At 41.7% G+C, this 16,218-nt stretch overlaps 1 protein-coding gene across 1 annotated transcript; it reads left to right on the top strand.

Annotated features, from left to right (window-relative positions):
- The first annotated feature begins 1,247 nt into the window (after positions 1 to 1,247).
- LOC145433011 (uncharacterized) lies at positions 1,248 to 9,718 on the top strand. The gene is made up of 8 exons (XM_080309878.1): positions 1,248 to 1,372; positions 5,694 to 5,871; positions 6,884 to 6,973; positions 7,766 to 7,884; positions 8,587 to 8,746; positions 8,983 to 9,104; positions 9,171 to 9,443; positions 9,593 to 9,718. The coding sequence occupies exons 1-8, from the start codon at positions 1,324 to 1,326 to the stop codon at positions 9,601 to 9,603; spliced, it is 1,002 nt and encodes a 333-aa protein (XP_080166004.1). The 5' UTR covers positions 1,248 to 1,323; the 3' UTR covers positions 9,604 to 9,718.
- The last annotated feature ends 6,500 nt before the right edge of the window (positions 9,719 to 16,218 follow it).

The raw sequence follows: 16,218 nt of genomic DNA, 5'->3' as shown, positions 1-16,218 counted from the left end.
TTCTACAGGTTTTAAGACTTTTCCATTTATCATAACAGAGTAGACCAAGTCGCAAAGTACGACGAAGACTTTACTACCTTAAGCTACTGCGTACTCGCCGAGGGGTGCAATATCAACAGAAAGACGGGGATCTGCCGGGCGGCGCCGGGGACCCGAAGCCTCAAACAAGATCCCTGAGGATTAGCCTAAAAGCAACAGTTACTTCCGCCTAATCGGTCATCTAGTGCGGCATCAAGACGATCAACCAGCCGCCGCCATCATCAACCACATTCCGACGGAGCCATGGCGCAGAGGTGGCTGGAATAGAACCACATGGCGCTCGACAATAGAGACCGAGCTAGCGCAACGCGGGCTTTCGCTCGAAGACGCCCACGACCGCCCACGCTGGAGGCGCTTAACAAGGTCCCAAAACGGATTATCTTGATGTTCTTTTGTTTCCTGTTTTCTTTTGCCCTTTTATTTAATTATTTAATTGAAAGTCGATATATATATATATATATTTATCATGTGAACTATTGTAATAACATCGTAAACAATTGAAATGTTCCCTGTGTGTTGCTTTGCCGCTTATTAGTGAATAAAAAGCAAAGCGTAACACAAATGCAAAAAAAAACTTGATACATTCTTATTTCGCGTTATAATTTCGTCATCCATGCAGATTGTTGCATATTCGGGCGAACGTCATTAAGGTCGTAACACATCTATTTCAAACGGAGTTCAGCCACATTCCAGAAACTCTTCCCGTTTGCTTATGGTGTTATTGCATTGATAAGGTCAATATATGATAGCTGTTTTGACAAGAGATCTTGCTCAGGACATGCTTCTCGCAGGTGATACAATGCCGCCTATATATACTGACTTTTAAACGTCAATTTGTGACACCTGTGATGCAAACCACCAAGTCCTCAGAAAGGAATCCAAGCAGAATGTTTCGTACTCCAGCTGTCATGGCGGAATATTCTCAGTAGGGAAAAAGTCGTATTTAATCAGATACGTTGCAATCGCACATACGTCACATACATGGTAGCGCCAGCGATGCTGAACGAAGCTATAAATTACGTTGCAGTGTTACGGTTTCAAAGTTGAGATTGGAGGCTCATAACATTAAAATCATTTTGCAGTGCATTGAAACTTGCTAGGATGCAGTTGCGTTACAGTTCACGCGCAAAACTTCCTATGATCCTCGCAGTGCGATATGTAGCGGTGATCATCGGAAATCGATATATGTAAAAAAAAAAGCTTATCATTTATTGATATATTATTAATTTTATAGTGCATACTTGTTGCAACAAAGAGTTCGAAGGAAGGCACAGTACATGCAATATGCTGAAGTTGGTTGGAATCATAGCCTTACTGGGTTTGGCTAATGCTGGTAAATGAATTTAATACTTGTTCCTAATCTTGGCACAATATACTTTCTTCTTTCCGAGTTCTAACCCTGATATTCATTCGACTGTTGGTGGTATGCAGCTATTCGCATGTTTTATGTCGGAAGTTCGACGAAAAAAGTACGGAGTGTGCAAACAATTAATATATTACGTGTGGTCACTTCGCTTATGGTTCATGCCCTGACTAAAGCAGCAAGCCTTGGATCAGGAGTCACCAACACGCGGCCCTTGAGACCATAGGGGAGACCGGGGACAAATGTAACTAGGGGCAAATGTAACAATCGACCTCACCGCTAGTAGGATGGAGAAATCAGCTTGATATTTTAAGTGCGCATGCAGTAGTTGTCCCTCCTATTATACCTGGAGTTACGTTGAGCTACGATTCGAAACCCCGGAATAATTTGCAAAAAACGAAATTTTTGACCCTTGAGTAAAGTTTTTCTGGTCTGGAATAATTTGTCTAGACGAATAGTACTTCAAGTAGTTACAACGTAATATGTGTAGCTGGAACAATGTTACTATAGTCTACCGTGGTGATAGAAAGAACAGGACTTGCATCGCCGGGAAGGTACCATACTGAGACACTAATCATGGTCGAGCGTGTCAGGGGCAATCGTAACACTCTGTTACTTTTGCCCCGTTACAATATGTAATCAATTCTGAATGTCTTTGTTCATATGTTGGTATTACCATTCATCTACTGCAGAATAATCTTGCAACAGCCAGACGTTCACCAGAACAGATATTGCCTTGCGATACCAATTCTAACATGATCATCTGTCGAAACGGCCATACAATATATAGTGGTGATGCGAATCTGAGGGTTCGGTTATTTTCGTGATTCAACCACCCGTTCTCATGTTGATCGACCTTTAGTGTGTCGAACTTCAATAGTCATGGCTTAATTCTCGTCCTCTGACATTGATCATGGCCCATGCACTTACATTTTGATATTTGATATGAACAATTTATGTTAATTTTCTACAGCACAAATAAATGTCATTATAGCTTTGACGCCACACAATGTTGCGTCCTCGTTTTACTATACTATCATCGGCCCATTCAACCAGGTCGGTTTCGCACCTTCGCAGGTGACCGAATGACCAACCCATTATGCCCGCTGAACAACAGAACCTTGGTAGAAGAGGCCGAATATGTGTAGGGAGATGATGGAATGAATGTGTCTCTTGTACAATTTAAGCTTGAGCAAGACACGAAGGGTGATATTGCATTCAGATACCATAAATGCGATGGGGCGTAGCCTGGAAGCGATCAAACGTCTCTTTCTTTAGTTTCATGCCATATTACAATTTGTGCTTCCGTTTTCGTTGTTCATTTAGTTTGTGTTTAGTTATAAATAACACTGTTACAATTGCCCCGCAATGGTGGTACAATTGCCCCTGGGTACGGGGCGATTGTAACATTTGAGCAGCGATTTTTGTGACCCAAAATTTCCATGATTGATTGTTGATTGAGTTCCAATTTAGTTTTCATATCAACTATCGAGTTGTTGGCTTCTTTATATAAAACTTTGGAAGTGAAATTTCCACGAGAAATACACGTAATGTTGGAAAATACGAAAAGTGTTACAATTGTCCCCGGTCTCCCCTACTTTGCAGCCCGCGGCCTGATTTGAGATTTCGAAAGAACGCTAAGGCATTTTGAAATGCTGATGATTTCAGTTTCAAAATATTGTTGTTGCTGTTCGAAACAATCTATTCTCTGTGTCCAACATCACTATTCCTCACTACCTGAAACGGCTTCAACTGTGGCAATAGCATTCCACGGAGGAAGAACTAGCTGTTATGAATTGGCGTAGCGCTTTGATGTGCAATGGCCGAGACATTGCCAAGACCAAGTCGCTTAGAAAACGAATTTGGGCTTCCTCACAAGATCAAGCATTACGAGGAGATAGTTATCCAGCAAGTACCGTGTCTAGCTAACCCCATTATCGATTCTTTAGCCGCTGGTGAAAAGAGTTTACAAGTGTCGTGCTCCGTTCATAGTGAAAAATATAATGAAAGTGATGATATTGATATTGTTTGTGTGTTTTTATTTCTTTAATTAGATATTATTTGCATCGTTGCAAGCATGCCCGAAGCCCATGTTAGAGAGCACAGCGTTGTACTGGTGTAACGTTTTAAAAGAGTGGTTGATAATCTGTGTGGCCTATTTTATCTCGATGTTGAATTCACGCGGCCCGCGGCTAGTGCGGAGCGGATCGACAAATTCTCTGGTCCGACTCCGATCCCGTTTTTCAATTCTCTGGTCCACCTCCGATCCTGGCCGCATCAAAAAAGTAATGATCCGGCTCTGATCCGACTTCGGCAAAAATTGAAAGATAACTCAGATAACAATCGGTTTTCATGCTGGAAAATATCTGCACCGATGTGATAAACATATACAGCTTTTCTTGGAAGGATTTAGGCCAGTGGTTCTTAACCTTTTTTCCTCCAGCGCCCCCTTTCAAAAATTATCGTGCTCCAGCGCCCCCCAACCTTATATTGTAAGGAATGTAATAAAGACAATGAGTAAGAGGGAGGGCCGTAACAGCACTTCGTCAACCCCCCTAAAAGCGATTGCCTTGCGCACCCATAGCGTGATAAACCAAACTTCTGAGGGCTTCGCCCCAAGAACCCCGTAGCGGGATTCCGATGGTCAGCAAAGTTTGTGTGGCCTGGTCGCCCTAGGTACTAAAATTTTCTATAATGCATGAATGAATAGGTGGTAATTACATATATAAGTCGCTATAAACTTTTAATCCTCTCAGCCCACGTAATCAGATTTACCAGTAGCGCTGAGTGAGCTGTTGTATGGGAAAATAAAGAGCACGTAATTAATAATTGAACATATTCGGGCGTGCCCGTAGGTACAATTAATTCGTTACCAGGGCCGTAACAGCTCTTCGTCAGCCACCCCCCCCCCAAAAAAAAAACGTTGGTCTTGGGCCTCCCATCGGGTGATAAACCAAACTTCCGGGGGGATTCACCCCCAGACCCCCCTTTGGCTAACCGCTATTTGCTGATACTAGTCATCTACATTGGGTGTGCATTTACTGAGGCAGCTATTCTCGCCTAGACGCGCCAAGCGCGACAAATTTCACTAATTAATGATTGAATTGGTCAATATGATCGGGAATTGCATGTATATTGAGATCAATTTTTATCCTCTCTCTGCTCACGTAAACAGATTTACCGGTAGAGCTGAGTGATGTGTGATTGAAAAGGTAGAACACCTCAACAATAATTATTCATCTTCGGGCGTATACCCGTTGGCAGGAACGAAACGGCACTTCGTCAGGCCCCCCGAGGCGCAATGTTCTCTCTAAGCTGCGCACGTGCGCAGTGCTGATACGGTCTCTGCGCACAGAAAATCCGAAGTTATGACCTTTTTTTAGTCGTTACGCACTGTTGTCCAAGGGTCAGCGTAGTGAGTTATTGAGTGGCGCAGACTCATCAAAACTTAGAGCGAACATTGTGAGGTGTCTTGGAAACTGTAGGGCCCGTAACTAACAATTAAACATATTCGGGCGGGCGAACCCGTTGGTATGACTTCGTTGCATGATGTTATTTCGTGACCTCCTGTCTGCTATATCAAAAAATATAGAATCGCCCAACAGGGATATCGCCCGACAGGAATATCTAGTTTTAGATATCCCTGTCGCCCATCGTACTAAACTAAAAGACGCACACGATTTCAAATTGGTATTTCTTCACTGGCATATAATTTTTCCCTGCCAGATGGAAGTCGTCTTCTGGGGTTCAGATTGCCAAGACAGGAACATTCGGTGCCAGTCATTTAGGCGCCCATGGACAATTAAACCTATATGTCTCTTGTAGGCTATATATAACGATGTTTTCGGTGTTAATTTGCTCTGAATACTCATTAAGGATATGTCCTACCACTACATCATCTACTGCGAAGCCATTTTTCTCCAGCGCCCCCCATACCGCCCCCCTGAGGCCAGCGCCCCCCATATCGCCCCCTGAGCGTTTCCGCCCCCTTCAAAATCGCCAGCGCCCCTTGGGGGGCGCTGGAGGCAAGGTTAAGAACCACTGATTTAGGCAGATAAACGCTTCTGGCTTGAAACCGGCCGTGCTGTGCCAGCATTATTTTTTGTAAGAGTCTCCAGTTATTTCCAGTCCATTTTCGACGACTTGAAACGTATAGGCCTGCCCAATATTAGTAGGCCTCCACCACACTATTGGTAATCACTTATAGTATTCAAATACTCACGAAGAATCCACTTCGTCCCATCAGAGAAACGAGACAAAGAGGTTTATAATCATCAGAATCTTTTTTCAGACCTGAAAAGTATCCACGTTTACGGCAATTATGAATACAGGTACTTTGCCGGTAGTCACGACACCATAAATTTTTCCGGCGCAACGCAGAAGTGTGAAATCTATCCCGACCGAGCGAATGGCATACTCGCAATGCCAAAAGACTATGCAAAAAATGTTGCTATTACTGGTATGACCAGGTTAGTAGAGTTAATTACAGGCATGAATATTTTACTGATCACGATTGCAGAATGTTTAATTTGCGTCTTTGTTCACTGTTCACCGTTCCGTACAATTTATAGCAGTGGTTCTCGAACTTATTTAGACACTCCCCCTTTATGATTTTGAAGATTGACGCGTCCCTCATATCTTCATATTACAAAAATCAACCAGAATGCTAGCAATCCTAAAGGATAATTTGGTGGCGTCGAAGGTCATGACTGTTGATGGGGTATACACAGAACAATAACTATGAATTGTAGGTAAATCGCGCGAAGCCGACCGCAGCATCACGGCCCCCTTCAGATGCTTCACGCCTCCAAGGGGGGCACGCCTCCCAGTTTGAGAACAACTGATTTAGAGACAGTGATCTGCCTCGATCAGTAACGTACATGATCGTAATCGAATATATTTTCGGTCTATATTTCTGTGATTCTACGTCGCATAGCCTGTTCGGAACACGAAAATTATACCTTCTGGTAATATACAATAATGGAATTTCGCCTTAGAAAGTGACTTGGTATTGTTCGGTCGAAACGTACAAGCCTAATACCAGATTCATAATGACAAATATTCTGGTAAAGATCGGTGATGGAATCGGCATTTCAGATTGACGGGGTTGTTCCGGTTGCATCGATGTCAAGCCCCAACCCCCCAACCCTCTGGGCACGTCACTGCATAGGAAGTGCTAGCACAACAACAGGCACAGTGTTTCGACTACTGATCGTGCCTAATTGCCTGCAGGCAATCATGGTCAAGACAGGCGTATTATCACACAGCATATGTAGTAAATGAGATGAGTGTGTGTATTGAACTCCGGTGTAACACCGGATACTGGCTCCGGCAACCCCTGGGGTTCCCAAGAACCCGATTACGAAACCGATATTATAGTTAGAGGCACCACAGGCGATGACATGTTTCTGCAATCAGCTCCCCCATAATTTCGACGCGTGTTTTCATCTCTTTGGAGACTGATATAGATGTGATATTCAGTAACCAACGTGCGTGGATTGGAGGGAGTGACTCTATGGCTGAAGACCAATTTCGTTGGTTGGACAACACGTTTATTCAATGGTCGAACTGGTGAGCTAACCGCTTCTTATGAGCTATCCTCGATTAGAAAATCGGAAATAGGGTTATCAGTAGGGCGATTTTTTTTGACAATTTAGCGACAGGTGAAAAAATTGTCAAAATTGTTTATAAAGTCAAATTTGGGCATTGGCTCCTATATCAAGATGGGCATGATGGAAAATTGTGATGTAGATTGTAGACAACACTGTCAGAATGAAGCAACACGGTGTGTCACCAGCGGTGTACGCACAACTTCAGTGTTGCCACCCAACAACCGCTGCTATTGAACGTTCTTTGTCCATTCTTGGCAAGGTACTTCGTAAGGCCAGACACTTTCTTTCTTTCACCAATTTTAATTATTTTTACCATAATACGTGATGTAACTACTGGAATTCTTCAGAGGTCCAGATTTTACTAAATTAAATTTTTTCATGTAAAAATTTGTCAGGTTTTAAGTCCAAAAAGTTTTTTCAGGCTAAAGTTAGTAAGGACAGACAGTTCCAACAAGAAATGAAGATGAGTAGTACAATTTTAACATTATGTGCGGAGACACCTGATTTACATACATGTGGGCAAGATTTTGTAAATATTAAGTTTTTTAAGGTAATAAAATGTCAAAACGTTGATTTTAAGGTCAAAATATTCCGTGTTTTAAGTATAAAAATATCACCCTAGTTATATCAGTCATGTCCATGTTCATGTTTCGCGGACCCCTGCAGATGCCTCGCGTAGTCGCGCACCGTCAGTTGAAAACCATTGACGTAACCTGTAGGCAATTTCGCATAGAAACATGCAAAATTTCAGGGACAACGGAAACCCGAATAACAAGAACAATGAAGACTGTATTGAAATCAATTACGGAGGTGCAGGGGAATGGAACGACCGCTCTTGCTGCGAAGAAACCGGATACGTCTGCCAATTCCGTACGCAATTTATGTTGATGCCTTTATGGTGACCGGCGTTTTGAAACTCTGATACAATCAGTCGGAGTAGGCCTACTTCCAGAATAGAATAACGTAGTCTGGGAAACATGATTGAAGGTCGATTGCTTCAAGACAATTCTTAAATTTGCTGAGATGCGGGTCCTACCTGACAATTCAGAGGATAACGCGGGTATTGGTGCAATGGTTTAATGCAGTGGTTCCAAACCTTTTTTTAGACACGCTCCGCTTAATGACAGTGAAAATATCGCGCCCCCTTGTCGTGATATCATAAAATCCCCACGGGTTGCTAGCAACCTTAACAAATTGTTTGATGGCATGGAAGGTTATGACTATTTATGAGAGAATTGAAAATATGAAATTCGGTCTATATATGGAGAAACACGCATGAATTGGATGTAAATCGCTCAGTGCGCGAATGTTTTTTTTTCAGTTGACCGCTTCTTCGCGCCCCTCTTCAGATGCTTTCACGCCACCAGGTTGGGAACCACTGGTCTAATGCATCATCTACCTACAAGCCCTCTACACTGATAAGTTTCAGACTACATCATAAATGAAATCAAACATTTGAAGCAAGGAAGTGACGGCAAAAATATTCATTAAAAATAAAAACAACTGATAAATAGATAGACTTGGACATGTGCAATGTACATCGTTGCAATGCCATACTATCTATCCTCGCAGCAACAAGCTCTCTCCGAAAGTACGATTACAGCGTGCTGTCGAAATCGGACGAGCCGGCTACGTTCGAAGAAGCCAAATCGCAATGCGCCTCGAAACGTAAGAGATTGGTGGAAATCGACGATACCGAAGATTATAAAGATCTGTTTCGGAAATTAAGCGAGTATGCACGTCTTATATGATTCATATCAGATGATATCCATTGTCAACGCACGGAATGTCCTACGGATCCACAATATTGATTTATGCTTCAAATCCTTTAGTTACGTATGCAGCATTATTGAGTAAACATATACAGTCAGTCGGAATGATTTGCTACAACATTTACCAATATATGCGCGCTTGTCTTTCTACGACGCTATAAATCAATTACGAGATATAGGCTATCATCTTGTTAAGCGCTTCGCCGCTGGGGTATTGGACCAACGACGCGAGAAAAACATCTGACTGCTTTGCCGCTTCATTGTCCGGCATTTCCGCGGAGGAATGCAACGCAAGTTTACCATTCATCTGTGAAGGAGGTTAGTATATTATATACATCAAAAGGAATTGTATCTTTATATCGAAACTATACGTCTCTTTCGTAGTTACTCCGAATTCTATTACTATCTCGAACGAACGACCAATTCTCCAAGTTGGCTCCAACGTTGTCCTTGAGTGCACCGCTTCCGGTTATCCTTCTCCCAGCGTAGCTTGGTACGACAATGATTCTCTGGTGGAAACGCAGAGCATTTTTGAGGATCGCGCAGTGCTCCATCTGAGCAATGTAACTTCCGAAAATAGGAAAGCTTACCGTTGTCGAGCAGTCAATCATATTGACGGGGAAGCGCACATGATCACCGGAGTTGCGGTTGTTGAAGGTTTGCATTCGTAATAACGTTGCCGCAATAATATTTTCAAAATACCGGGGTTATTCACTAGAATGTTTGACATCTGTACTAACCGATACACTAACTCTGACGGAAAGTAGAAGTCAGCTTCCAAGCTAATTTTCTTTTTTCTCTTTCAGTTTCTCCGTAGTGGCTTTGGCACGATATACGTTCTCATTTCCACGGAAGAAGCAATTGTTACAATCAATATTGATATTAATAGGCTACAGTGGTAGCGTAATCAAATAAATATGAATAAACCTCGATCGCAGTTTTTGCCGACTTGCCGACTCCAACGATTTGAATCAGGCTTCTTGGTATATTTGATTTTCTTTAGCATATATCCTACTGTCCAAGGCAAGATAGCGCAATGGTATGTGCGACAGTTGCAACGCCAATTGATATAGGGAGTTAGAGTACGACCGAGGTGGAATTAGTTAGGAGGTTGCTCTATGTCAGTAGTGCCCGCCCTTTTTCACTCCGTGGCCCCCTTTGGAAATTTTAAAGACTTATGCTCCCCTATTACTTTCAAACCTTCGGAAGATTTAAAAATGACATTTTAAATAAAAAACAGGGGTATAAAATTATAGCGGACTGGATTTAGAGATAATAAATTTTTTAAAAAGTATGATTTTACAATTTTTATGGTGGATCTGAAATCGCATGATTGTGACGTCATCGGCACCAGGACGTGAGACGAATTCGACTCGGTCTTCCGACTAGCAACTTTGACACACAAGTTGGGAGCCCCTGCTCTATGATCTATGATTGATATACGCAACTCATTGAGTTGTAATGACTCGAATCATGTCAGCTCGGATCAAACTGTTCTCTTGATTCGAGTCATTTTTTTAAAAATATCCACTATGAAGCTATGTATGGACTAGAATGGACAATAAATTCAAAGAAATACATTTCAATAAACTATAAGTAATGTAGTTTTAGATTCCACCTCTTGACGAACAGATGCCCCAAGTATGTGTCAGGTCTGACTGTATTGCGTAACAACAACATATGTGTAAGGTCGGTATCTTTGTTCTATGGTACGAATAAGTGGAAAGTATCATTCCAGCTCATCACCATTCCATACCATTCACTCGTTTCTTGGGTATATGTGGATAATGGTGGTTGTACTGACGATACTGCTTAGTGGTCTAAGGCGAAGGTTATGGGCATTATTCATTTAGGTCGCGTAGGTTCGAATCCCACTGCTGAACAGACTTCGAAAGTGAAACGAATATGTTGCTGGCCACCAAACCGCTCATCAGAAACTGTCGCATCCATCGTGACTAGGTTACCGTCAGGTGATTTTGATAAAAAGTTTGGAATCCACTGATATATATGCCTGCAACAAGTAGTCGAAATACCATTTCTATCTATCTGACTAACTATCCTATCCTACTAGCCACTGTACCTATAATCCAACACCAAAACTTCTACATCGCTACAGCAGGCTATACGAGACAAAGCCAAACTGGGCAGGGGTTCTCATCGTAATCCGCCATACTTAGACCTCAATATAACGTGAAAATAACACAAAGCTCACTTCATTCATTGATAGGATTGTGCCGGAGCCATATCCACACTCATGGCCGTGCGGAGGCTACATCCGATGTTTAGTTTTCCCGTTCATATATCCCTTTATCGTACACTCCTTCGGTATTTGTAATTGCTCGAGTGGGTCGATATCTGTGGGTATTATTTGTACGTAAGAAATAACTAATCTCGTTGTACACGGTATCAATGAACAAACGGAGCATGGAGCAATAAACAATATTTTACAATTACATTATATTGCCTGAAATTTTCGTGTATCATAATCACAAAGGTAATGTAAATGGAAGTTGCAACGTCAATGTACTGACGTAATATAGCATCTCACTCTCAGAATTGGTCGACGTAGTCGTTGATTCCAGAAGAAAAATTAATCTCAGGAAATATTACTCAGTTATACCAGACACAGATAATGCGTGTTCCAATAATTACACAAAGGAGAAGATCTCAAAAGTTGATTGTGACCAGTTCGTGGGCTTATACCTGTCAATCGAAAGTGAAAACATCTGGGATTGAGGATGTATATTATTGCCGACTGCATTCTATATTGAGCTATACACATCAACATATTCATTGAACTTGAACATACATGCAGCGATAGTTTTCGACATTGAAACTGTAGTGTACTTTGCTTTACCGAGCGAGATAGTGTAATGGTTATGTGTCCGGCTTCTCGATCGGTAGGTCGTGGGTTCGATCCCAGGCCGGGTCATACCAAAGACTCGAAAATTGGTATCCGCAGCTATCCTGCTAGGCGCTCAGCAATCACGGATAGCATGGAGGAGAAAAAAACGGCGGCGCAGACTAGATGACCTCACGGCCGTATCGCAACTCCGTCGTCAAAGCATCTCGATGGTGCAGGCGAAAAAGAATATCATCTCCCTTTGGCCGCAATCAATATTGTTCAATCTTAGAAGTCGTTTGAGAGATATGCTGAAATAATTCATCATGAGAATTTGAGATAATCATGTAACCGAGACATTGGTTAACCAATCTGCAGATAATGGAATGCTAACGCAAGAGGAAAACGAGAAAGATGCAACGATTTATCACTAACGTATTGTTCCCAGTGTCATAGGCTAATCATAAAAAGACTAACAACAATTCGCAAAGATGACAAACATAAAGTACTTTCGATCGCAAATATAAGTTATGAGGGCTATTTTACGATAGAATCAAGTCTCGACTCTAGTGCTCTTGCTCGCTTATACTGTAAAAAGCAAAATCAAAAGAAAAGCATAAAAGTCATCCCTATTGCGTCAACATAGGTTGCCAATATGTCTTTATTATAATGCAAGACTGAAACTGCCCCCCCCCCCCCAATTACGACTATTAGTCATCAGTATTTAGTGATCTTTTATTTCCGCCCAGCATACGACAAGTGAAAATGGAATCGAGCGCATCTAACGAAAGGAGTTTGCTTTTTAGTTTGTTTTTGTGCGTGTAAGCGATGCCAATACCCTTTGAGTGGCGACAATCTTTCCTGAAGGTCACGGAATAAGAGCATGCTTCTACGCAGCTATAAATAACAGTGGGACCGCTCGGTGCCAACCCGCAAGAAACTAACGACCACACTTCTCCGTGTGGTATGAACATCGGTTAAGAACTACATTTGTACAATAGTAGGCTACATTGCACAATGGCAAGCCCTAAATGTTTGAAGTCAGCTCTACCGGTAAATCTGGTCACTTGGGCTGGGATATGATAGGTTACTGTAGATCAGTGATTCCCAACCGCGGCTACAAGCTAGCTTGCTTGCGGCTCTTTGACCTCTAAATATGCAACAAAAATATAATAGACGACGGTGTGGTTTGTTTCTATGAATGGTTATAGTCAATTTCTGTATATGAATAATTAAATGTGGGATATTAGATATGTCTAAAGCCGTCCAAGGCCGCTTCTGTAAACCGAGAAAGAGAATTCTTGCAGACTAGCGTCAAAGGAATGGATGAATACCCGTCCGACAAGGATATATCTTGAGTTCTGCTGGTCATATCGTCTCTGTGAAGTGTAAATTTCGGTAAAATTTTACTAATATCAAAATAACGACTCATAGTTAAATATAAATTGCAATAAGTCCAATATTACTCTGCGTATAATCCCCGCAAACTTTTGCATCAAGTACTAGAATGTATGAAAAGCTGTCACAGCGACATCATTAGGGTTGCATTTAAAACAAAAATTAATTTAAAACAAGCATGTTTAAAACAAGGTCCTCATCTAGAACATGTTTTTTTTTTTTTTTTTAAAGCCATAGTGGAATGACATAGATTATAATTGAAAATATAGGGAAAAATAGCTCCATTGACGAAATATCTGTACTATATAAATGTTGAACCGACTATTTTGAGGGTTCCAACCATCCCATATCGATATACGTCGGCTATATCGAGGTATAATTGCCCGTAGGCTCATACAACATGTTTTATGAAAAGTATTTACACAATTATGGCATAATTTTACAACTTAACAAAAACATAATTTTGTTCTTTTTTTAAAAGGCCTTTGTTTAAAACACTGTTTAAAACATGTTTAAAACAAAGTGTTTTAAAACACCGTTTATTTTAAATGCAACCCTAGATATATGGGTATGTTGTAGTAATGATATGCATTTTCCGTTTATTTCAATGTATAGTACTCGCCAATCTGCGTTTATCAATACTAAAATACCCGATATAGAATCTATAGAAGTCCATGTGCAGTTTGTGTACTTGTGCAGGCTTGTGACATAGCTGGATGGCGAGATCCGGGGTAGGCTAGCCACCTCAAAATTTTCGTTATAAGTAGCCTAGTCCAGTGTTTTCATGCGGCTCTATACGTACTCTGCAGTTTGAAATGCGTCGCCGACATCCTAAAAGGTTGGGAGCCACTGCTGTAGCCTAGACGTAGAATATACACGTACAAATCTTATTGAGAAAATGCATTCATTAACTGTGTTTATTTTGCCGCTTCCCGCGGTTAGAAGTGATTTGTGTATACAGTGATCACATAGAAGAAAATTAATCGAAGCATCGTTCAAAGTATTTGCAAGTGGCATGGAACTCCGTTATGACACAGCTTGATCCGAGCTAGGTTTCGCCCCGTCATTCTCCGCCATTTCGTTATTTTCGCCCGTCGCGGTCTGTTGCTTCTGTTTTCGTGCGATGCAGGCGGTCTGCATCTGCAGAAGATGCCGTGCAAAGTGCGTTTTGTCGATTCCCGTATAGACTTCGAGCCGAGATTGTACTCAATGGGGTTGACGGATTCCACGAAGTTCAACAGGAACCACGAAGTCAGAAAGGTTGCTGCGTGGAAGCGAATACTTTGATTGTCGTGTAGTAGAGTTGTGGAGACATAGAAAATCCTGGGAACGTTACCGAACAGGAAAGAGGCAATGATCAAAGCAAGCTGCAGTAACGCCTTTTTGTCTTCTTTACGGAGTTCGTGATCTGTGGAGAGTTTTTGTCTTTTCGATTCCTGCACACGCATCGACAATCGGATAGCAATACACAGAATGATGATCAACGTTACCAGGACAAAGATTATGACCACGGCATCAACGAAATTGTAAACACGCACCATCCATTTGTGCTGCGCTCGGAAAAAGCAGAATGTTATCGTCAAATTAGCATGGTATCTGACTTCCAAATTGTAAACTTGTGCGGTACAGTAACTATAATAGCAATTAGCCATATAGCAGCCGTTATCTTCTTGGCTAGTTTGACAGTCATGACCTTGCTGGCTCGGTGGAGGCGATGGATAGCGTACATCCACCAAATTGAGAGAACGAGCAATAGATGAACTGTCGCAGCCGGTGCGACCGTCACCATGGGATAGCCTACGTCGCCTCGCAAATTGCTCTGTTCCAAGGATAATTCCTCCAGATGGTGGTATACACAAGCTGTGTTATGACGAAAGGCGAAGCAAGAATTGATACAGCATAAGTCAATGATGAATACATTGAGAGGCGTTTCTTTCATTTTGCAAATGGCGATCAGTGCGATTATATTCGAAGTGAGTCCGAATGTCCACGTCGCTCCGAAAACAGCCGAAATCAACTATAGCTCTATTTCCCCAATGTCGGGTGGAAGTTGGGGAGGTGCAGTTGTTACAAGTAACATATTCGGGTCGAACGCGTGCTCAGAAGTCGAGATGTTCATGGTAAGCGTGCTTAAAGCCTGATTTGCAGCCGACAAGTTATTTGACTGTACGATAAAAGAGACATACTCAAGGTAATTTAATATTGGAAACATTACACCTATATATATAGCAGACCTGGGCAAAGTGCGGCCCGCGAAGCTATTCTTTGCGGCCCACGAAAGGTTGCTTGGACTTCATAACATTAAAACTGCTTTTTGAATGTTGTTGCGTGGACTAAAACCACATAGGCTGTATCAACTAAACAGGAACTTCGTTTACTTTGAAGCCTGTTCATTACTATGCTACGATTACGTTGCCTACGTAGGCTACCTCGCATGTGTAATCCGGATTCAAAATAAAGGAATGTGGCAAAGTATGAGAAACAATTAAAAAAAAAACAAGAAATCACTCTTTCCATATAGTTTAAGTCAAACCTTCTTTGACGCCATTGTCACATTCCTCATTATATGATACGTGTTTCAAATTGTTACGTAAAAAAAGTCAATCAGTGCTCGTGATTACTGTATGACTCATCATATCTATCGCCCATAAAGTATGAACGGGAATGTCAAAAAGAGAAAGACGAAAGCTGAAATTCAAAGAAGGTTTAGAGCACTAAATATTTGTATACTGGCGTTAGGGGTAAACCGGTCTTTTTAGGTTTTGCCGAGCATGTCGCCCAGATTAGGAATTTTAATTATTAAAAAAACAACACGAAACAATCGAAAACTTCGAAATTCGCTCAACATCAAAGCTATTTGAGCTGCACACTGCTCGGAATGCAGTGACCAAGACAACCTTTATACTATCCCATATAAATTCCAGTACATGGGTTCTCGAACTGGGGGGGCGTGAAAGCATCCGAAGCGAGGCTCGAAGTCGAAGTTAAACGAAATTTTTTCCTCGCTCCGCGCGATTTACCCCCAGTTCATGGTATAGTTATTGCTCCATGTATTGTCCGTCTTTGATATTATATAATTATCTCATCAACAACCATAACCTTCCATACCACCAAACCAGTCGTTGGGATTGCTAGCACTCTGGCTGCTCTTTTTAATATGTTGTGATATCATGATAGGAGGGGGTAGGGTGC

The sequence above is a fragment of the Botryllus schlosseri genome, chromosome 2 (assembly GCF_051294905.1).
Source record: "Botryllus schlosseri isolate E-star chromosome 2, Bs_hap1, whole genome shotgun sequence".
NCBI lineage: Eukaryota > Metazoa > Chordata > Ascidiacea > Stolidobranchia > Styelidae > Botryllus > Botryllus schlosseri.
This window is presented reverse-complemented; position numbering and strand designations above follow the sequence as displayed.

What these genes read in the sequence shown, in the direction of transcription:
- LOC145433011 (XM_080309878.1), top strand. Translation starts at nt 1,324, where the DNA reads ATGCTGAAGTTGGTTGGAATCATAGCCTTACTGGGTTTGGCTAATGCT. An exon ending in TTTATTCAATGGTCGAACTG is followed by an intron (nt 6,974 to 7,765) that starts GTGAGCTAACCG and finishes GCAAAATTTCAG; the next exon opens with GGACAACGGAAACCCGAATA. An exon ending in CTGTTTCGGAAATTAAGCGA is followed by an intron (nt 8,747 to 8,982) that starts GTATGCACGTCT and finishes CATCTTGTTAAG; the next exon opens with CGCTTCGCCGCTGGGGTATT.